The sequence below is a fragment of the Tachysurus vachellii genome, chromosome 10 (genome assembly GCF_030014155.1).
Source record: "Tachysurus vachellii isolate PV-2020 chromosome 10, HZAU_Pvac_v1, whole genome shotgun sequence".
In the NCBI taxonomy this organism is placed as follows: domain Eukaryota; kingdom Metazoa; phylum Chordata; class Actinopteri; order Siluriformes; family Bagridae; genus Tachysurus; species Tachysurus vachellii.
The window spans coordinates 15,960,912-15,982,187 of NC_083469.1; the positions used below are offsets into that span (position 1 = coordinate 15,960,912).

At 36.2% G+C, this 21,276-nt stretch overlaps 3 protein-coding genes across 4 annotated transcripts; 2 read left to right on the forward strand and 1 right to left on the reverse strand.

The window, feature by feature from the left end:
- Positions 1 to 867: 867 nt before the first annotated feature.
- chmp3 (charged multivesicular body protein 3) lies at positions 868 to 5,122 on the forward strand. Its single transcript, XM_060879886.1, has 6 exons — positions 868 to 1,022; positions 1,365 to 1,425; positions 1,576 to 1,755; positions 1,861 to 1,982; positions 2,605 to 2,719; positions 3,604 to 5,122. Exons 1-6 carry the CDS (start codon positions 978 to 980, stop codon positions 3,738 to 3,740), a joined length of 660 nt encoding a protein of 219 aa, XP_060735869.1. The 5' UTR covers positions 868 to 977; the 3' UTR covers positions 3,741 to 5,122.
- A 1,163-nt stretch (positions 5,123 to 6,285) lies between these two features.
- reep1 (receptor accessory protein 1) lies at positions 6,286 to 17,214 on the forward strand. 2 transcript variants are annotated; one of them, XM_060879888.1, is made up of 8 exons: positions 6,286 to 6,389; positions 9,824 to 9,896; positions 10,034 to 10,110; positions 10,245 to 10,365; positions 10,856 to 10,969; positions 11,378 to 11,546; positions 13,116 to 13,369; positions 14,150 to 17,214. In XM_060879888.1, exons 1-8 carry the CDS (start codon positions 6,358 to 6,360, stop codon positions 14,225 to 14,227), a joined length of 918 nt encoding a protein of 305 aa, XP_060735871.1. In that variant the 5' UTR covers positions 6,286 to 6,357; the 3' UTR covers positions 14,228 to 17,214. The 2 variants fall into 2 exon arrangements, with proteins under 2 accessions (XP_060735871.1, XP_060735870.1); XM_060879887.1 differs by lacking the exon at positions 13,116 to 13,369 and having other exon boundaries at positions 6,294 to 6,389.
- A 41-nt stretch (positions 17,215 to 17,255) lies between these two features.
- On the reverse strand, positions 17,256 to 20,628 carry mrpl35 (mitochondrial ribosomal protein L35). Its single transcript, XM_060879890.1, has 4 exons — positions 20,524 to 20,628; positions 20,109 to 20,274; positions 19,528 to 19,672; positions 17,256 to 17,668 (listed from the first exon to the last, which is right to left on the reverse strand). The coding sequence occupies exons 1-4, from the start codon at positions 20,552 to 20,554 to the stop codon at positions 17,486 to 17,488; spliced, it is 525 nt and encodes a 174-aa protein (XP_060735873.1). The 5' UTR covers positions 20,555 to 20,628; the 3' UTR covers positions 17,256 to 17,485.
- Positions 20,629 to 21,276: the final 648 nt, after the last annotated feature.

Below are 21,276 nucleotides of genomic sequence, written 5' to 3' on the forward strand. Positions count from 1 at the left end.
TAATAATAATAATATATTAGAATTGTTGTATAATAATAATAATAATAATAATAATAATAATAATAATAATAATAATAATAATGATACCAATATATCATTATTATTATTATTATTATTATTATTATTATTATTATTATTATTATATTAATATATTATTATTATTATTATTATTATTATTATTATAATATAACAATTCTGTTATAAATGTATAATTCTGTTATATACTAATATATTATTATTATTATTATTATTATATTAATATATTATTATTATTATTATTATAACTGATAAACAATAATAATAATTTTGCACATTCTCTAAAAAAGTATAATAGTGAGTAACTTTTTTATAATTGTTTTATTATAAATAAAATTTCTCTAAGGCTTTATATATCCTGATCAGTGTCGCAGTGACTAGGGGGAAAGAACCCATTTATAGATTTATAAATCTGCACATTTTTGGACGGAATGTCGGAGTAAACCAGAGAACAGCATCTTATCTGACAGACATTCCATCCAAAAATGTGCAGATTTATAAATCTATAAATGAGTGTATGGATGCTCTACTGTCTTTTTCCCTAGTCACTGCGACACTGATCAGGATATATAAAGCCTTAGAGAAGGTTTTATATGTATATATATATATATATATAAATGTAGATAAAGAGTTTTTTGCTAATTGTGTTAACATTAGGTTTAATAAATATTAAGCAGCACAGCAGTAAATCCGTGTCAGTCCTATTTCCTTGGTGTTTCTTAGACACCATACATCTAAACGGACCAGCTGTGGTCCATCTAAACGTGATATCCCCATAGGATTAAAAGCACGCTTTTATTCTGCACGTCTACTTTGGTGCCGCAACCCGGAAGTGACGTCAGGGGGGTGACGTATCACGTTTAGAACGGGGAAGAAGACTTGTAATGTGTTGTTTTGGTAGCTTAAGTAGTTTTCCGAGTAGCTAGACTGAAGGTTTCAGGATGGGGCTATTCGGGAAAACACAAGAAAAACCGCCTAAAGACCTGGTAGGCGGATTCAGGAGTAACTCTGATATCTATAAAGCTGATTGTTAAAGTCCACAGAGCTCAAAAACAGCTTTAGTTGTCGTAGTTCGGCTCTATAGTTCGCTTGCTAACGTCACTAGCTAACTTTGGGTAGTTGGATGATCCAAATACTGGATGATTAATAAGGAAACTTTCTACTTGCTCGTTTAACATATAGTTAATTCACCAGCACGTATTTGAAATGTATAGTACATTAATTTTGTAAGTCCATGTGGTAATGTGATGAGGTCACACCCAGAGTAAACTGAGCTCTTCCTGATACATCTTTGTTTGGAATATAACCACCTCTGCTTTTCTTCCTAGATTAATGAATGGTCACTTAAAATACGGAAGGAAATGAGGGTCATTGACAGACAAATCCGAGGTGAGTCTTGTCACATGTGTCATAAGACAGCAGTGATTGAAAATCTATATCTGTGTCTGCTGTTACTATATATATCACTAAACATTAGGAATGCTGTCCTTGACATTGCTGCTTGATGTAAGTTTATATATGTGAGATGTCATTTTGAAGATATTCAGAGGGAGGAGGAGAAGGTGAAGAGATCGATCAAAGATGCAGCTAAGAAGGGACAAAAGGATGTGTGCATCATTCTAGCCAAAGAGATGATTCAGTCAAAGAAAGCAGTCAACAAACTCTATGCCTCCAAAGCCCAAATGAACTCCGTGCTTCTTAGTATGAAGAATCAGCTTTGTAAGTATGGCTTATACTTTTACTTTGACCACAAAATCTTCAATCACAATACCAAACTCTTTGACTGAGCATTGTTTATTTTATTTTGTGTGTGTGTTCTGACAGCGGTTTTAAGAATGGCTGGTGCATTGCAGAAGAGCACAGAGGTCATGAAGGCCATGCAGAGCCTGGTAAAAATCCCAGAGATCCAGGCTACAATGAGGGATCTGTCAAAGGAGATGATGAAGGTCTGAAACACACCAAAAATTACTTTAAAAAAATTGTATGAACATTTTGATGTTTTTGGCATAACTGCACAAATTTGATGATTAGGCTAAGAGTATAACAAGCATAACTGCCACCTATATTAGTTTCAGAAAAATGTACTTACATTCTCATGTTCCGAGTTAATGGTATGCTAAATATGATTATGATTTAAATATTTATGTTTGGTATGGCAGAAATGAAATATTCAGATTCGCCTGAACCAGAATCTGTGATGCTTAAACAAGTAAAACATTAAGCAATATGATGTAAATTGATTTTTAGATATTTAAAAATATATGATCTTTGAGTCACTGCAAAGTGCAAATTTATATACACTAAAATTCTAATGCAAAAAATATATATTTTCCATTTCAGAACATGGAAATATTTTTTATAGATTATTTATAAATTGTAAATATTTACAACCATATTAATTAGATTTTTAATGAGCTGATTCTTAATTTTCCATCATACATTTCAGAAAGTCCAATATATTAAAATAATGTCTATGTTTTACAATGAAAAATTTCAGGAACATGATATTACACAATTTATATAATGACAAGTTTGATGTGGTTTTATCATTGTATGTATGTTGCATAGGCGGGTATTATAGAAGAGATGCTGGAGGACACATTTGAGGGCATGGATGATGAGGAAGAAATGGAGGAAGCAGCAGAGGCTGAGGTTGATAGGATCCTCTTTGAAATCACTGCTGGTAAGAAAACTAAATTCTTGCACAGAATTGTCTGTGTGTCGTTTGTGATCCTATAAGTTAGTCTTCACTTGGTGGTGGGGGGGTGTCAGGGTTATTAGGCCATTTGTTCAAAACTAAAGCTCCCAATAAAATAAAGAAAATCTAAACAAAACAAGCTTTTAACCTATGGATAATTTTACATCATCCAGCAACTATTCCTATTCTTACACCTATGGATTTAAACAGTATCAGATAAACATGTGGAACCTTGTTGTAAATGTGCTTTTGTTACAGAGAGCATGAGGTTTTGTGAATTAAGTACACAGTTATTTGCTCAAGTGTACATCCGTTCTGTGTTCACTCAGTGATAAACACATGCTTGCCTTGCTACTTTGAAGTTTCTTCCTGTCCTTTATTTTGAGACTTTGAGGATGAAAATAACATGTTTCAGCAGCTGTGATTGATCACTTTCAAACAATCCCCTTTCTTTCAGAAACAGACTTGATTTATTTCAATGTAAAATTCCCAGATCAGCCATTAGCTTTGGTGGCCATTTAAAATAATTTAGCATATACTCCGCTCCCGCTGGGTTTGCCTTGTTTTTATGATGTTTTTAAATAGATTGTTTTAATAGTGATGCTGCTGTCTAATATGCTGATATTAGCATTATGTTAAAAAAAAAAATCTACATTTATTTATACAATAAAATGCTTAACCCAGGTTAGTGTCCTTGCTTCTATATGTAATGTTTATAAACCACCTAGAGCTACATTTAAGCATTTTTTATGAATGCTTTTTTTATTTTTATTTATATACACAGCCATTGATATCTGATGCAAATACTTTTTTGTGTTTTTTTTTTATTTTTTATTATTATATATAAAAAAAACTTTCGTTAATAATAGGTGCTCTTGGAAAAGCTCCCAGCAAAGTCACAGATGCTCTTCCTGAGCCTGAGCCAGTTGGGGCTACTGCAGCATCAGAGGATGAAGAGGAAGACATTGAGGAGATGCAGTCCAGGCTAGCGGCACTGAGGAGCTAAACTCTTATACCTGCTTCTTCTAAATTATGTAGTCATAGACAGAAATCTCTTGAATTTATTCTTCTAATGGCTTGTTTCTTCTCTATGTCCTTCTAAGGACCGAATTGTTATAATAGTTTTACACAGAAAATAAGATCAAGAGAAGTAGTACTAAAACAAAAACACTTATAGGTTTCAATAAATGGCAATTTGAAGCATTTTCTTCAAGTGCAGTTTCATGGCTGCTTGGTAATTTCATTCAGTTAATATTCAAAAGTTATTTAAGCAAGATATCGGTAATTTCTGATTTAATATGCCTATAGCTGTGTAACATGACAGAGGAGCTGTTGTACAGTGCAGTCAGTCACATTGTTGGTCTTGTTGGACATTCTTCACTGTGTTTCCCTAGCCTTATTTGGTGTCTAAGCGAATGCTTCTTCTCTGTGTAACCATTCAGTGGAAATATGGTTTTGCTGAATTTGTGAAACTAACTAACAGCCACTGTATGTAAGATTTGTATAAATATATAGACATTGAGTGTGTTGATCTTAATTTTTTATTAAGTAAAGCCCTCCTAATTATGTAAATGGTTCAGTGATTTGGCTGCCAGTCGGAGCTGACGAAACCCATGCATTTCTCTGTCTTGTTATGGAAACTCTGTAGCTTTCACACAGAGCTGCTGCAGCACATCAAACATTGTGGAATAAAAATTAAGTTGTAACGGTTTAGAAATTCATTTTTTCTAAATGTTTGGAGGGGGAAAAAGCAAAGACTTCTTATAAGAAATTCTCCAAAATTCACTTTTAACAAGACATTGTTTTGGCTAGTTTCAGGTACTATAAACAAACATGACCTGTGTTACTGCTTACATAAATCATCTCTAACAGTTTATTTGGTTTCTAAATTGCAAGCCAGGGTTTTAATACACTATCACTAAAAGGTTTCTGTGATGTGACCTTGTGTGGAAGAGATTGTTCTTCCTTTTAAAGGCAGTATCAAAGGCTTTTTCTGCACAGATAAAAATACTGTGTGATCCTGGGGCTCTCTTATAAATCTCTATATAAAATTGTCAGCTTATAGCATGACACTTCTGTCTCTTACATGTTTGTGATTGAGTATTCTGATGTTAAAAGACTCTTTTTGAAGAAATGAGGTTTTGTCAAACATTCATGCAGATACGTATATAAGAACACCATAGCTGGCTTTAAATTTTTTATCCAAATTCATTATCCTTCACCAATCCATTATGCTTCATGATGAGTCTCTGAAATTATTACAAAATCCTCATTTAAACCAATGAGCTTCATATAAGGTTTATAAAAAATGTAAATACTTGCAGAATGAACATACTGAAATGTGTTTTGTAAACATAGGGATGTTTAAGAATAAACTTTTATAAACAAGTTGGTGGGATTTTTCTGTTTTATTGATAATGTGAGAAGTGAATGTAAGCCGTCTATGCTGTTAATATTGGCATTTTCATATAATCCTGTGTCTGGCCAACTGAACTGCATGGTGTAATGTCTTTGTAAAATTGGGCCTTGATTTTTTTATTTTTTTTTTTTGCTGTGATGTAACGCAGGACTAAATTACTTAATTGATCAGTGTTTATAGTAACCATAACCTTACTTTTCACTGTGTTTTTCCTAAGTGTGTCCTTATTTGTGTTCTTGTTTGTGTGTAAAAGAACAAACTTTCAATGGATCAACAAGTTTACACACTACTGATAAAATGACCGGTTATTATGGTGTAAAAAAAAATTAAACCAAGATAAAATCCTGTCCGAACTTGTTCCAGCTCGATCTAGAATGTGTATGTATTGCTGTTTTTTATTTTCCCCAAAAAGCTTCTGATTTATTACATTTTTATCTCGTGTGAGTGGAAAATGTTTGAACAAGATGTATTTATTAGATGTATCTATCTCCATTGTATGTTTATGCACTGCTCTTCATACAAAGAAAGTATTTTTTTTACTGAATTCCTTTGGCTCTTTTCACTCAGACGTTTCATGTATGAAAACAAGGGTGTTGGCTTCAACCATGACTTGGCTTTTTTTTTTTAGGCCTCCTTTACAGCTAGTTGACAAACAGTGTGTGTCTGTCTCATACAGATGGATATAATATCTGCATTGTATGATACAGTATGTCACGTGAACCACTGGTACCAAATTACAGGAATAAGCAGAAAACTAATGTAAAACTCAGTTTGTCACGTGGTGTTCACTAACAAAGGTTTTGACCTTTTTAGCCTTCCATACAACGCGCGCGTCTAGGATCAGTCTAGGATCCAAACCACATACTACCGTACTAAATAGTGTATAAAAACAGTACTCCATCTCTGTCAGCTATAAAATATAATTATCATATAAATATATATAAATATATGTAATACGATATATTTTATTTTTCTGTAATTGGCTAATCTGATATGGATATTTTTAGTGCAGCTATTTAAATTTGTGTTAAATTGACACCTTTCACTGAAAGGTATTGTAAAATATCTATTTAGTACGGTACTTTCTGGACATGTCAATACCCTTCAACGCGTGCGCATGCGCAGATGTACCCGCTGTCAAACGGTCACCGCCAGCAGTCACGAAGGAAACTCCTCCCTGCTGGCAACAAGCTCTCTTAGCGCAATGGTCTCGTGGATTATTTCCAGGCTTGTGGTGTAAGTATATTTTCTTTAATTTTTGCGATGTGTCTTTATTTATTTCCTTCTTGCATCTGTTGGTCTTCCCCTCCCTATTGTAAGGTGTGTGATTTATAGCACTGTGGTGTGTTTATTCTAAGCTGAGAATTAAATCATAATCATATGCAAGTCGTGACGCTGTGTTTTGGCCACCGATGACTTTCGCCTATAAAGATCTTTGCATTATAATCGAATATATATGTGAGAACGTTTCCTACATTCTTGTTCTTATTCTAACACAAAGTGATTTGTTCAGTGTCATAATCAGAGCTGTGAAAAGGCCAAACAAAGGCTGGATGACGACAATCTGTACAATTACGCGTGTGCCTTTGGACAGTTTGGGTTTATTTCAATAGGCTTACGTGGAAATGTTTTTGAAGCCAGCGCCCGTCTGTTAACTAACAAATCATCAGAATGGAAAGTAAAGCATTTTTCTTGGATATGATAATAAAAAAAGGGGGGGGGGGGGCATTCGAACTGTCACTGAATCACTGGAGAAACCGATGGGATGACAGGTGAATGATCTCAAATACTGTAATTTATCTCAAATACTACAATGATCTCAAATACTTCAATGATCTCAAATACTTCAATGATCTCAAATACTGATATGATCTCAAATACTACAATTATCTCAAATACTGCAATGATCTTAAATACTGCAATTATCTCAAATACTGCAATTATCTCAAATACTACAATTATCTCAAATACTGCAATTATCTCAAATACTACAATTATCTCAAATACTGCAATTATCTCAAATACTGCAAAAAATTAACAAATGATTAAAAAAATTACACCATTAAACCGTATGCATGTCAACCACTGTATATTAACCATTAGGGTAAAAAAAAAAACTCAATTAAAAAAATGGACAGTCTTCGAAACTTAAGCTCAACACAAAATGGCGAGTCAATTAAATTTAGATTACAATATCCGGTTACAACGCATGGGGGACACTAAAGAGCTGCATCCCAGCGTCCTGATGATCTAAATATAGTGTTTGTACTGTGGGCATTCTGGCTTGTAGACCACAATATGGTGGTGTAGAGCAGCAAGGTGTTATGACACTTCCGTGTGTTTGTTTTTTATTGTTTTTTATGGGTTGGTCCGTATGTAGGTTGTGTATCTGTGTATCTCAGGTCAGATGTGCAGCTGTCGCTGAGCTGTGACAGCAGACAGACAGCACTTGTGGGCAGATATGTACTTGAACACAGGTGCAGCTTTGGCCTGAATATTTTTCTGGTAGCTTCTGATTTCTAGGTCTTCTCTACAACACAGCAGCTCATTCACTTGCATTGGCTCAGCTCTCTTCCCTGTGAGCATAAGTTATGGACGGTCGGGTGTCTGAGCTATATTTGTTAAGTAGGGAAAATAAACTTGGAAAATAATCAGGGTCTTAAAACCGTATTTGACCCGCAAACTACACACCCTACATCTCCTAGAGAAATTTACAGACATCCCGGTATCACTTTCCTAAAATAATAAAATGACTTCTATGATTAAACTATTAGTATACTAATATATGTTACTATACTATATGTTACTATACCATATGTTACTGTACTATATGTTACTATAATATGTTACTATACTATATGTTACTATAATATATGTTACTGTACTATATGTTACTGTACTATATGTTGCTTTGATGTACCTGCTAGACAAATGTGTATTCTGGCCTGGACACATCCCGAAGAATAATTCTCCACGGTTTATCACTAAATGAAAATATCTGAAAATATACGTGTCTTGGCTATATATGTAAAACGAACATATGCCAATTTTTTTCAACAGTAAATTTCCTTTAATGATGAGTCAGGAAAACAGGGTGCGTAAATGTCTATACGAGTCCTATGTGTCCAAGCTGAGCATAAGGACAGTTGGGACATAAGGCACTGCAGTCAGCTAAATGATACCATAATAGCTTATTTAGGTATATGATATGTTTTGACTCATTCCATTTAATGGATCATTCATTTTCAGATTATATGGTAAATTAAATGTGGATTTACTGTATTATAAACTATATTAAATGACTCTTTAATGTCAGAAACAATGTTACAGTGACATTTTTACACATTATAACAGCTCTTCCGTTAATTTCGCTGAATTTTGTAAAGATGTTTATACCTTTCCAATGAGAGGCGCCACCTGTACCTTTGCTACAGCTTTAGCATTGAACTGTTTTCAGTTTCCTATTACACTCTTAGAGATAAACAAACCGTCGGAGACAGATAATACCTATTAATAAACAATGATACAAAAGTAGTTTCATTTGCAATGAACAGAATATTTTTATTCAGTTAAGCATGGTATAACTGTAGTAATACTGTAGCATAACCACAATTTAGATTGTTGTAAATTATACAAGTAATGTAATAAAGGTTAACTTTTTTATTTTATTTTAGGATATGACTTTTAATTTGTAATGAACTTAACTCGCAAGCAAAGTGTAGAAAGGATATGTGTGTGTATCTCATTGCTCAAAGGGTTGAAGTGAATGAATGTGTTAAAAACCACTTCATCAGTGGTTCATTAGCATCAGTGGGACTGTTGGTCAGTGTTCAGTAGGTACGGCCTACTGTGAACCAATATGGACTCCACTCGAAGTACGGGAAAATTAATAGGATTTTTTTTACACAATCACAAACAATAGGACACTGCAGAGTATAAGCTTTATGACATTGCATCTAAATATAGAGGAAATAAATCCTGAGCAGGCCAGAAAAATGTAAACAGAAGTCTGAAAGAAACTAGCCAGATGTATTGAAATATCAGCTTTGAGAGAGAGCTGTAAACTGGGAGCACAAAGCAGTATCTCTTGTCAGTGTACATCTTGCATTGCTATTATTAGATCTTGAAAGTGGTATCCAAGTGCTATTTTATAAGACATCAATCAAATTAATGTAGCTGGATTGCACATTATGGCAAAATGATAACAAATTTACAGAAATTGCCACTTTGCAGCATTTAGGCTGCTATTATATGTGACTTCTTATTTATGTAATCCTATTATTCTAACTTTCAAATGACAGCAATAAATAAATAAATAAATAAATTTGGTCATCTTTTTTGTTATCTGATTCTATTTGGGCATTGTCTAGATGTTGTTGATAATATGGCAACCTATAGGGTGTTTAATTTAAATAGATGAATCAGAATACAGAATCATTTTCTTGCATAATTATGGTGGCTTTCTCTTAATACAGCCCTATATGATTATTATAGGTTTAGAAACACTTTCATTTATAACCCCACATGAAAATTAACATGCATTCGTGTAATATTTTGGTTGAAAAATTGTGGAAATTAGTGCAAACAATGTGCATTCATTATTTAGGAAATTTTAGGTTATAACTCTCAGCTTGAACAGAATCCTGATCTGCTGATTTTGTGTCTGACAGGCTCATATTTGGGACACTTTACCCTGCATACTCGTCATATAAAGCTGTCAAATCAAAAGATGTGAGAGAATATGTGAGTATGCACTGTTTTACCTAATATATAACAAGCACTTCATGCCTCACCGCATTCACATCTTAAGCCTGCTTGTGCTTACTAATGTTCCGATCTTATCACTTTCTCCAAAACCTTTTTTATATGTTTTTTATCAGGTAAAATGGATGATGTATTGGATAATATTTGCACTGTTCACAACAGCTGAAGTGATCACAGATTTATTCCTGTGCTGGTAAGTAAAATAATGTCTTCCTGCTCATTTCCCGCTGAAGCTGTGACCTGATCCAATGCTGTTGATTCTTCCTGATGATAAAGAGCATGAAATCATGGGGCCTGGATATGACTCATCTCTTGTTTCTTTTGAAGGCTCCCATTTTACTATGAGCTCAAAATTGCTTTTATGGTGTGGTTACTCTCACCATACACAAAGGGATCCAGTGTCCTTTATAGGAAGTTTGTCCACCCGACTTTGTCCTCTAAAGAAAAGGTACGCTTCATGAATATCTGTTCAACTTTACCTAGTTATTTAAAAAAAAAAAAAAAAAAGATTATACCAAAGTAAACAAAAAACATCACTTATGACTAGAAAATCTTGCAAAACACACTTTTTTAAGTGAGGATCCATCTTGTTTGTGCTCGACCCTGTTTCCTGCAGTGTGTTAGGTGAAATGTTCCCAGTTGATGAGTCTGGTAGGAAATGATGCTACACTTTCTCTAAAGGTTTTTGTCTGCCCTTTATTTGTGAGGCAGGATATCCGTCATGGTTTCAATGGAGGAAGAGTGCAGGGTCACTGATATAGGAAAAAAGAGGAAAGTCAGAAACAAAAGCTTTTTTTTAAATGAAGGAACACAAGGAAAAAGCAGCAGTGAATGACAAATGATATTTATGAATTATCAGTTACACGTCTGAATCTACTTGCCTTCTTCACCCCTGATAAATCACCCCTGATTGTGTCATTATTACTTGCATTTTCCAGGACATTGATGAATACCTGTGCCAAGCAAAGGACAAGAGTTATGACACCCTGATGCACTTTGGAAAGAAAAGCCTGAATGTGGCTGCTACAGCTGCAGTGATGGCTGCCACTAAGGTAACATTAATTTACTTCTCCTCCTTCTTCCTCTTCTTCTTCTTCTTCTTCTTCTTCTTCTTCTTATTATTATTATTATTACAGTGACATAACAATGAGGAATATCCATTTTAAAGTGGATTTTATTTCAATAAAGTTACAAGTTGTTAGTTTTGCCATTACAGTATATTATATTCATATAAGATATAATGTAATATTTCTGCTCAAGCTAAACATTAGGAGCATGCTCTTATTGTGACTGCAGGTTCCTCTCACATTACATTCAGTCCCTAAAGATGTAAAAAGTGACATTTTTTCAGCTCTGTATTTTATTAATGATACCTTTGAGGTTAAAGTATAGAATGCCATTGTTTTAAGAAAAAGTGTAGATTTTATATAATAAAGATTTCACTGCCATGCCTACCACAGGGCCAGGGTGTGCTATCAGATCGTCTTCGGAGTTTCAGCATGCATGACCTGACCACCATAGATTCAGATGGTCAGGTAAATTCTGCTTCAGTCACCACTCAGCCTGCGTCAGGACAGCACAGAGCACGATCCATGATGCGCAGCAAATCAGAGGCAGCCTACAGCAAGAGTAAGTGCCCCTGTAGAACTAATCATCCCTCTGTAGGAGCCAATCACATACTCATTGGCACTGATTTGTTCACAGTCATGAACCTTGATTTTATTTGCGTATATTAACTATACCAATTTAGATTAAATACTCTCTCACCACCACACAGCAGTGCTGGTGGTTTGGTACAGCTCAACCTTTCTGCATAGCTGGTGGTGTTGCTGCCTCACAGCTTCTAGGTCACTGGTTTGATCCTAAACTTAGTGTAGTGTAGTTCCTGTGCATGTTCTCCCTGTGCCTGCATGGTTTTCTCCAGTTCCTAAAAAATGCTAGTAGGTTGATTAATTCAGATAAATTACCCCAAGATGCTAGTTAAGGTGTGAATATGTATGTGCATCATGCCATTGTGCTGGATTGGTGTGTTTTCATGCCCAGTTTTCCTAGAATAGGCTCTAGATCCACTGTGACCCTGACTAGGATAAAGTGGTTAGATGAATGAATGCATTAATTAATTAATTAATATCGTGTAATGCACGATCGTGTTTATTCACTTGAGTTGTGTCCAAATTACATACTACACAATATGCACTGTTCTTTTCTGTGTATGAATTTAATTAGAGTAGTATCCTCTTAAATAAAGCATTAACATCTTTTATTAGCTGGAAGCAGAAACTGTTTCCCAGTTGATAGCAAATGATGTCAAATGACTCACGTAATGTGTTGCTGCTAATCTTAGCAGAATACCGTGAAATTTTGAAATGTAGAAAAATAAATCACTCACCATGGGCTAATTTAAAAGACATTTATTCAAAGTTTTGCTGAACGTCATCAGCCATCTTGAAAACTTACTCATCCAGCGTGGGCGACTAGTAGCCCCACCCCTTTTCCAGTAGTAATGCTGCGAGTGTTAAGTGCATGATGTGCGCTCCACACTTCGCTTTTTTCACTCGCATCATCTGCATACTTGGCGAGCAGTGTGAACACACTATTCACACTATTTATACTCCAAAATCCATAGAATAGTGCATAAGTATATGATTTGGGACTCTACTTCTGAAATTCCTATTATCAGTGACCCATTACAAACCACTAAGTGTGGTCTGTTACATTTACAGTCTCTAAGATAGCTTGTATAAACAGCGAGACCATTCGGAAAGAACATTAGAAGTAATATATAAATAGGAAGTGTTGATACACAGTGAGAAATATAAGAAACAGTCATCAAAGTTTTTTCATCAAAGTTAGATAGATAGGGTGTTAATAAAAGTGTCAGCATAATGACATTTAGCCAGCCATGCTTTTGGTAAAACTATATCAGAATCAGAAACAGGTTTAGGCACTTGGCACTTGAGGTTATAAAGGATTTTTTATGCAACACAATACCACCAGAGGCTTCTCATGTCAAGTTGAGTCCTCTTTTCATGCAGTAGCCTGGGCTCCATATGTAGGCATTGATTTTTCCCATATTTTCCCTTGACTTTAAATCTTCACTATTTTGGTTTCATTTCACTACAGTGAATATCATATGCAACTTATTGCCCTGTAAAATTCTACATAAACACATACAAAGGCATGTTTTGATATTGTCAGGCCCCGAGTTTGACATAACAGAGTTTGAGATGTTGAATGTGGAGCAGTTTGATTCTCTGGAGCCTTCTTCCCCTCTGACCCTCAAACCCACTCCAATGCCAAGATCCATCAGCAATCCGAGCCAGCCTCTTTCACCCCCTGAGCCTTCACAGGACAAAACTGAGGCCCCAGAGGTGCCCAAGGACAGTGAAAAAGAGGGGTGCGTCCCTGCCAACTCGGCTCAACTCAGACTGCTTAAGAGACGTGCCCCAGAGGTAGCCTCCCTTTTAGATGGTTGGTTGGTGGTGTGTCTGCTGGGGTGCTGATGGCCTGGTTATCACTAACAGAATCACTAAGTAGCATGGTTACTACCACAGGCTAATCCACCAAAGACTAGCAGGAGTTTTTCTCTGGGATGTTGTATAAAGTATTTTTGAAAGTCAGAGCAATTGCACAATGTTTGAAAAGGATTATAGCAGCCTTTTGCTATATTCAGTCATAGAACAAAAGAGTGTCTAATGTGACCTTTGCTATATTCAGTCACAGAACACAATGTCTAATGTGACCTTTGGGTTTTTGCTATTCAAAGTCTGATCTTTAAGTACAATCCTTTAGCTGGAATTTTGTTTGATGCATGATTTGCATGCCCTGATTCCTGCTGCTTACATGACATGAAAAAAGTTCCTCTGTGCAGGTCTCAGATTCTTTAGGATGCAGGAAAATATGATCGCTAATCATTAATCGCTATTTAGATTGTTTAGGATAATAATAAAAAGCAGAAATCTATTTGCATATACACCCATTATGTTCTCTGAAACATCCATCTCAAGTATTAATTGTGTATTGTGTTACTTGAGATACAGCACATGTAACATGCACAGGTTTGTGTGTGTGTGTCTGGAGTTGGCTTGTGTGCTAAATAAACTCACTTGGTCACAAGTGAGATGGCGATATTCATGATACCGTTTTGGCTCAGGCACTTGTCTGAATTTCATTGTCCTTTTCCTGTTTTTCTTTGTCTTATCTTTCCCTCATCCCTTTTTCCCCACTCTCAGCCTCCTCCTAGAGCTTTAAGACCTGTCACCAGATCCAGATCCAAGAACACCCTATCAGCAAACCCTGAGGCCATGTGACTGTGCATATGCTGTGAGACTGCTTTAGCTGCCTTAGCTGCAACATGAGGACACAGAAAAAGAGGAGACATTGAGATGTGTGTGCGTATGTGTGGGGTTTGGGAGGGGGGAGGGATGGAGGGTGCAGACAAAAGATCAAATATTTAAAGCAGACTCATCCCTAATGAGGTAACCAAAGCGACGTGTGACCTTATAGCATCTGATCTTTGACATCTGAGGGGGAAAGTTTCAATCGAGGTAGCACGTATGTGGCGCCATTTGAAGACTCTTAACCACTTAAAAGTTTGTGTTGTACATAGTTACTGTATGTGAAGAGTATATGTTTGCTTCCTTTTGTTTGTACGACTTTGGGAGAGACAGAAGCATGCATGTCCCTCTGGTGGTCTAACACAAGAGCAACATTTGTCTCTGAGCACCTGTAGGCATTGTACAGTAGCCATGACCCTCACTGATGAAGGCACTACGACGACACTTCAGTGGACTACTGTAAGGCTTTGTGCCGTTCAATGCACTCATATGGAGCGTGCGTGGGCATGACAGCATCGTCCTTTCTGGATACGTAGCCCATTGATAACGTCTCTCCACTAAATCTGACAAAACTCTTGTCGGGTTGAAACGTCTCAGAGTTAAGCAGATTTATTTACAGAGAGAGAGTGACTTTTACATGCAGGCTTGTAATTCTACCAAAAATTGTATGGAAAATTGTAATGAAGATATTAATCATGTTTATTTAATTATATTTACAGGACAAATGTGCAATGATGTTAGAATAAGGTAGACTCTGTGAAAGCACAGACTGAAACCGAGCCACACTGAAGACATTTTACCCCTGCTCTTTTTTATTCATGCTGTTAACAGATAATGTGATCATCCATCACAAAAAAAAGAAAGACAAATGAAAACATGTCAGAATGGTAATTTAAGGCGATTTATCCAAGCAAATATTTCATATTCTTGAAGATTTTGAGTAGCATTCTTTAGATATTTTACAGTAGCAACTCTGAATTACACAACAAGCAGAATCATTTTAACCTTCTGGTTTATAGTGAATATTGTTTATGTTGTTAGTTAATATTTTTTATAATATATTTGTTTCTTCTGTTTCTTTTTTAAATTCTGTAAATTTGAATGTTATTTTAGTTTAAAGAATCTGAATTCATGTTTCACTTTTCTTAACTTTACCGTTTGCATGAAATCAGACGAAATGTCGATAGTCTGAATGTTTTTTTTTGTACTTCTTCATAACAGTCTGGAGTCTGCAGTATTACTTTGTGTCTGTACACTACAGTGTGTCCCAAATGTCTCCATACACAGGGGACATCGGTTGAGCCTTTGTCAGCAGATGTCCATGGATGTCCACAACACGGTCAGGCTACAACAATTCAGGTCTTTGTGTGTTTATGTGACGTGCTCCTCATGATTACTGTCAAAGTCCATCGCAATCATGCGACAGCTTCATGATCACGATACGTCACAATATTGTTATGCCATTATTAAGACACCAGACACCACAAGTGTACAGCTGAGCAATTGAGGGTTAAGGACCTTGCTCAAGGGCCCAGCAATGGTCCTAATGGTTGAGATTTCACAACCTTCCGATCAGCAAGTCAACATCTTAAGCACTCAGCTAAGACATTTTGTAGAAGGTTTTACTGGAGACTTTTGGGATACCCTGTAATACTCAATTAAGCACTGTTAAGAATTATAAAGCTGTGTGCTCTATAACACACACTAGATGGAGAAGAGTATAGATTTTTCATTCTCACAGTCGTACAGTGGGCCCCTTAAATTCTGAATGCCCCTTAAATTCAGAGCACTGTGGAGCCAGACAGCTAAATTGACTGAGCAATTCAAACTGGCCACAGCATATCATGTCACTTCTTAATAAAGAACGCTTCGATTATACATTGCAAAAAACACTGACATACTTAACTGCGTGGCTGTAACTGTTTCTGTGTTAATGAAACTTTCTCAGAGTCAATCAGCCTGGAAATATGATGACAATCTTATCTCACTTCTCCTCTTTCCTCATTCAGATATCAGGTAGCAAAAGCCCATATAGTCTCACAGAAACACAGTTGAATTTTTTTTATAGTAGATATCTTTCTCAGGTACAGTTTTGTTACATCTTATCACATATAATCACTTTCAGTATTTTAATGATCAAATGTTAAAGGACAAACATAATGCAGAAGAAACAACGTAGAGGACTGAATACTGAGAACCGTAAATCACGACTGATTTGATTGTTTAGAGCAGATCATTCAGTAAGCATGATATTTGCTCACTTAACATTTTGACTTTGAAATGAAAAAAGTATAAACCGTGCATGAGATATATCATTCTATCATTCTGTACATGTAACCGTTCAAGTGCTCTGTGTGAATCATTGTCACGATGATCTGATTCTACATTCATTAACACTAGTGCTAGTTTTTAGTTGATTGTTGTTTCAGGAGTTAGTTATTAAAGGCACATATCCTTAAAAAAAAAACAGGCTAATTGAAACTTCAGTGTCTTGATTAACCTTCAGTTTGAATTCTTTCATGTTCTCAAAATTATTTTTGAGCTGAATTCATTTTTTAAACTGTTCATTGTAAGAACAATTCTGCTTTGCTTTTTTTACACAAATGACAAAGAAAAATAGCCATGATTCAAGTAGAGGATGTGCCTTTAAAGACTAATAGTTACTATTATTATTAAATTATTTGTTTGTTCAAACTCCTTGGAAGAGGGAGAAATAAAGACAACGTAGCTAAGGATGGACTTCATAAGGGTCACTAAACCTTGCTTTCCTGTTAATGAACACCACTGCACAGCTTGTAGCCCTCCTCAGTTACAAATGTATTTCAAAAAAACACAGCTCTCATGTCTGGCAGGCCAGAAAACTCTCTCTTCCGCTGGTGAATAATGTGGGAAACGTAACAATCTCCTCATATCTATCTGAAGATGTGTCACCATCAGTTAATAAAAAGGGAGACAGAACACCAACGCCTCTTTGCTTTCATTTTCTCCTGACACACACACACACACATCTGAAACAGGTTTATTTCAATAATCATAACTTTGTACAATGACCAGAAAGATCCAGAAACACTTTTTTTTACATGAATATTTTAAGTTAAATTGGCAGAAAGTGTGTTCTGTATTTTCTGCTGTGGTTCTGCACTGTAAGATTAACAATGTGATGTTTACCCTATACACACAAATAATTTCTTCACATAACAGTACGATGCTAATAAAGGAGGACTGAAGATTTTACAGATTAACCCTGTCATGGTATTTCTGATAAGGATCGTTGAGGTACCAGTTTCTTCGTTTCCAAAAAGATGTCGTCATTTTGTCTAATTTTTTGCACTGGGTCTTATTGCAGAATACATGCTCTCTTAAACGCTTCTTTCTGGCTGCTGATTTTTTCCAAAGCTTCTTCTTGTATCCAGCCTGAAAAACAAAAATCATTCAGTTTAACTGACAAGCTGCTTGACCTAGAGGTGAAAATATGAATCGATGGATTGTATGCAACTCAATTAGCGCTTACAAGGACTTTTCAGACTGTTCTTAATCCCAGATTATCATGGTTTTAAACCTCACATTTAATCTAGGGTAGAGGAACGTTTCACACTTGTAATTTAAAAATGGGGTTAGCACCACTTTTTGTTCATGGCTATAACTCTACTGAGAAGCAGCGATTAGCATCTTTGTAGCATCATTTAGAGGTATTAAGAGGTATGTCAGAGCCGATCTGCCCTATACGCTCACTACGCAAGTTGCGTAGGGCCACGCAAATTACGCAAGGCCCCACCTCCCCCTGCCTCATTTTACAGCGCGTGTTAATGTTTACTGTGTAGATGACAATATGAAGCGGAGCTATCCATCTGGCCATGAAAAGAGAAAAAAATAAAAAAAAAAGAGTGAAATGCGAGAACAGCAATCAGGTAAACTTGTGTTCTCTTCAAGTTTGATGTCAGCAAGAGCAAATAACAGTAAAGTTAAGTTGATGTGATTCTGTCTCTAGTCTCTATCTGACTAGCTAAATTAGCTGTGCAGTGCTGCCAGTGCATCTCTTGGCCTGTCTGTCACACAACAATTTATTGCGTGAACATTCGCGTGACTAAACGCCCAAGGGCAACGGTGTTTATAAACGGCAGCTCGATAACCGCGCCGCGCGTGAACATGCATTCATATGCGCGTGCAATATCGTGCACGAAATGACACGCGCGCTTTCCAGCAGCAACATCTGTGTGGGGACCAGTACAAAAAGTAGCGTGATAGCACTCCTAAATTACAATGTTTATAGTCTCTCAATCAAGGTTACAACAACGTTAATGCAATATGGAAACCAATGGATTTACATTGGAATGGGCATAATGCCAGGTCAATATGAATGCACATTCCTCAGTAAATAATAACCATCAGGGATCAAGTATCGCTCTCATGCATACTATAAAACACAGTGATACTGCATGGCAAGCCATTTTAGCTTTTATACACAGTGTGGCAAATGGTTTACATGGCTCATGGGTCAGGTAGGAGGGCCCCTTATAGCAGAATTTTGCTTAGGGCCCCAGGGAGGTCAGGATCAGCTCTGAGGTATGTTTTACAGTGTGAGGCGATGTGGTGTTTGAACGTTACGGTTAGATGCTTAGCAACAGACAACCAATGAGAAACTGACCCACGCGTCCCACATGCAAACCAAGACGCTGTACCACAAAACAGCTAAGTATCATCAGGCAGCAAAACACAGCATCACAGAAGTGTATGGCGTAGCGAGAGGAAATAAGTGATGCTAAAATCCTAGCACACGTTGGATATCAACGGACATCTCGTCAACTACATGACAATTTTTTTTTTACAAAGTCCTGAAAATTAACAGAACGCGATTGAGCAGAAAACGACGTGAAAGCGTAAGACCAGCCGTTATTTGAAAGGGTCACGCACTGAATTTATCCAATCATGGTTGTGGACACAGTAAATAAGTATATTAAGACACGATTTAGGAATGTGCTGTGTGAAAATCTATAAATGTAATTTACATTTAAATTAACCTAAAATTTTTGATTTTAAGTTATTAAATCTGATATTTAATCTGAAGATTTTATCATCATATTGTTTTTATTCTTAATTTTAATAAGGAGGTGAAAACGTGAAAAACAGGAACTGAATCACTGAAAGAAACCAGGTCTCACAAACACAATTGTCCATTGTCAAATATTTTGTAAACCTTCTCCAATCTAGGAGTATAAATTCACTGGTTGTAATTATTTACAAAAATGTTCAAATCAGCCTGTGGCCTGTCTTACCTTCCTCCTCACCCACAGCCCACAGTGCAGCCTCAGAAACCTATACACCACAGCTTTCACGGTCTTCCTCTTGCCCTTCTTCACACTGTAATATGTTATGGTTCTGCAGGGCTGCTGCACCAGTGATGGGATTAGAGGAGACACTCTGCACAATAAGAGATTATTACAACACAAGTCATAAGATTCCTCAAAAAAGAACAATTATTGCAACTCATCATACAGTAAATCTAGAAATGCACTGTTCCAGCAATGGGAATCTTGAGCTAGAAATAAAACAGATACATTTCATGTCATGGACTTGCCATGCATGATGTTGAGCAATGTGACAGATGGGACACAAATGTAGGACATCACACTTGTAATGCTTTCTATAAACTTGCAACAGAAGCTCTAATTGGGTCACTCTATTAGAAAACATCATCAGCAGATTGATTTATTTAATACAGACATTAAATGAGGCTATAATTCAAATGTTTAATGTACATACAGTATGTGTTACAGTATGGGTTATGTAGCAATCCTGAGTGTTTGGAAAAGCTTTGACATCCTTTTGAATAATGATTTTTCTTTCTGAACTTTACCGTTGAAGTAGCGTCTGATGTTGAAGACCACAAGCATCAAGAGAAGGCGGCGGTTTAAAATGAAGCTGTCGCTGAATAAGTGAAGAGAAGCGAGAGAGAAACACAGGAGCTTTGACTGCGTGATTAAAACACGACTGTCCCACAACTGCAAGAGGTCTGACTATACCTGAAAATGAAAATGAGACGTGTTGAGACACTGAGCTCGCGGTGTTGGTACTAGTTCTGGTGTCTAACGAGTCTATAATACACACACATGCTAACGATATTAGCATAGCGTTAGCATAGCATTGGCATAACATTAGCTAGCCATGCTCATTTATACATAACAAATGTCTAAAACAACTATGTGCTATACAAATCACTTAGACGAGCACAAACTGATTAAGCAAAATGTCAAATGCGAAAACATTGCTACCTGACAGTCCTCTAGTCAAGGTGGCCGCCATCTTGAATCTGTGTAACCCTTGACCTACAGCGTGCAGCTAGGACAAAAAAGTAAGCCGTTGGGCAAAAGCGCAGTGCAGTTAAACTAAAAAAAATATTAAACATTGAAGCATTTGTCTTTATGGGAAAAACCAATAATAACATATTTTTGTGTTTAGTCTTTAATCAATACAAGTAGACAATAGTTACTTTTTAATGATAAAAAGTACAATAGTTACAATAGTTATAAAGACAATAGTTACTCTTCAGTTGTGATGGAGCTATACTTTGTATAATATAAATTCTTGTACTATTCTGATTGACGTATATAGACTATAGCATACAGTATGTGTAGGTGCAGTGTGTGTGTAGGTGCTGTGTGTGTGCAGCTTTTCATTCCACTCAAGCAGCCTGATTAATCAGAGCCACACTTGATTAATCAGTAAATCTTGGCTTTCAGTAAACTCAGGCATGGCTTCTTCTTGGTTGGACTGAAAACCTGCACCTACACCCCCCTGGACTAGACATTAAAAATATTTAGACAGAATAGGAGAGATTAAAGTAATTAGGCCAATTTGAGACTATCCTGTCCCAATACATTCCCTTGTCCCTGCAGCTGGCTGCACAAGCTGTAGATTACCTGTAGACATCATGCTGGTCTGACATAATGATGTAGTCCAAGTCAAGAGCATACATCACATTCAGATGACTTCTTGTTGTTAACTCTCACTCACTCACTCATTTT

Excerpts from the sequence above, each read along its gene's own strand:
- mrpl35 (XM_060879890.1), bottom strand. The coding sequence starts at position 20,554 with ATGGCGGCCACCTTGACTAGAGGACTGTCAG. Across the intron at positions 20,275-20,523 it reads CTTGACTAGAGGACTGTCAG|GTATAGTCAGACCTCTTGCA; the intron begins GTAGCAATGTTT and ends TTTCATTTTCAG. Across the intron at positions 17,669-19,527 it reads GGCTGTGGGTGAGGAGGAAG|GCTGGATACAAGAAGAAGCT; the intron begins GTAAGACAGGCC and ends TTTGTTTTTCAG.
- chmp3 (XM_060879886.1), top strand. The coding sequence starts at position 978 with ATGGGGCTATTCGGGAAAACACAAGAAAAACCGCCTAAAGACCTG. Across the intron at positions 1,426-1,575 it reads CATTGACAGACAAATCCGAG|ATATTCAGAGGGAGGAGGAG; the intron begins GTGAGTCTTGTC and ends GTCATTTTGAAG. Across the intron at positions 1,983-2,604 it reads TGTCAAAGGAGATGATGAAG|GCGGGTATTATAGAAGAGAT; the intron begins GTCTGAAACACA and ends TATGTTGCATAG.
- reep1 (XM_060879888.1), top strand. The coding sequence starts at position 6,358 with ATGGTCTCGTGGATTATTTCCAGGCTTGTGGT. Across the intron at positions 6,390-9,823 it reads ATTATTTCCAGGCTTGTGGT|GCTCATATTTGGGACACTTT; the intron begins GTAAGTATATTT and ends TGTGTCTGACAG. Across the intron at positions 10,970-11,377 it reads CAGTGATGGCTGCCACTAAG|GGCCAGGGTGTGCTATCAGA; the intron begins GTAACATTAATT and ends TGCCTACCACAG.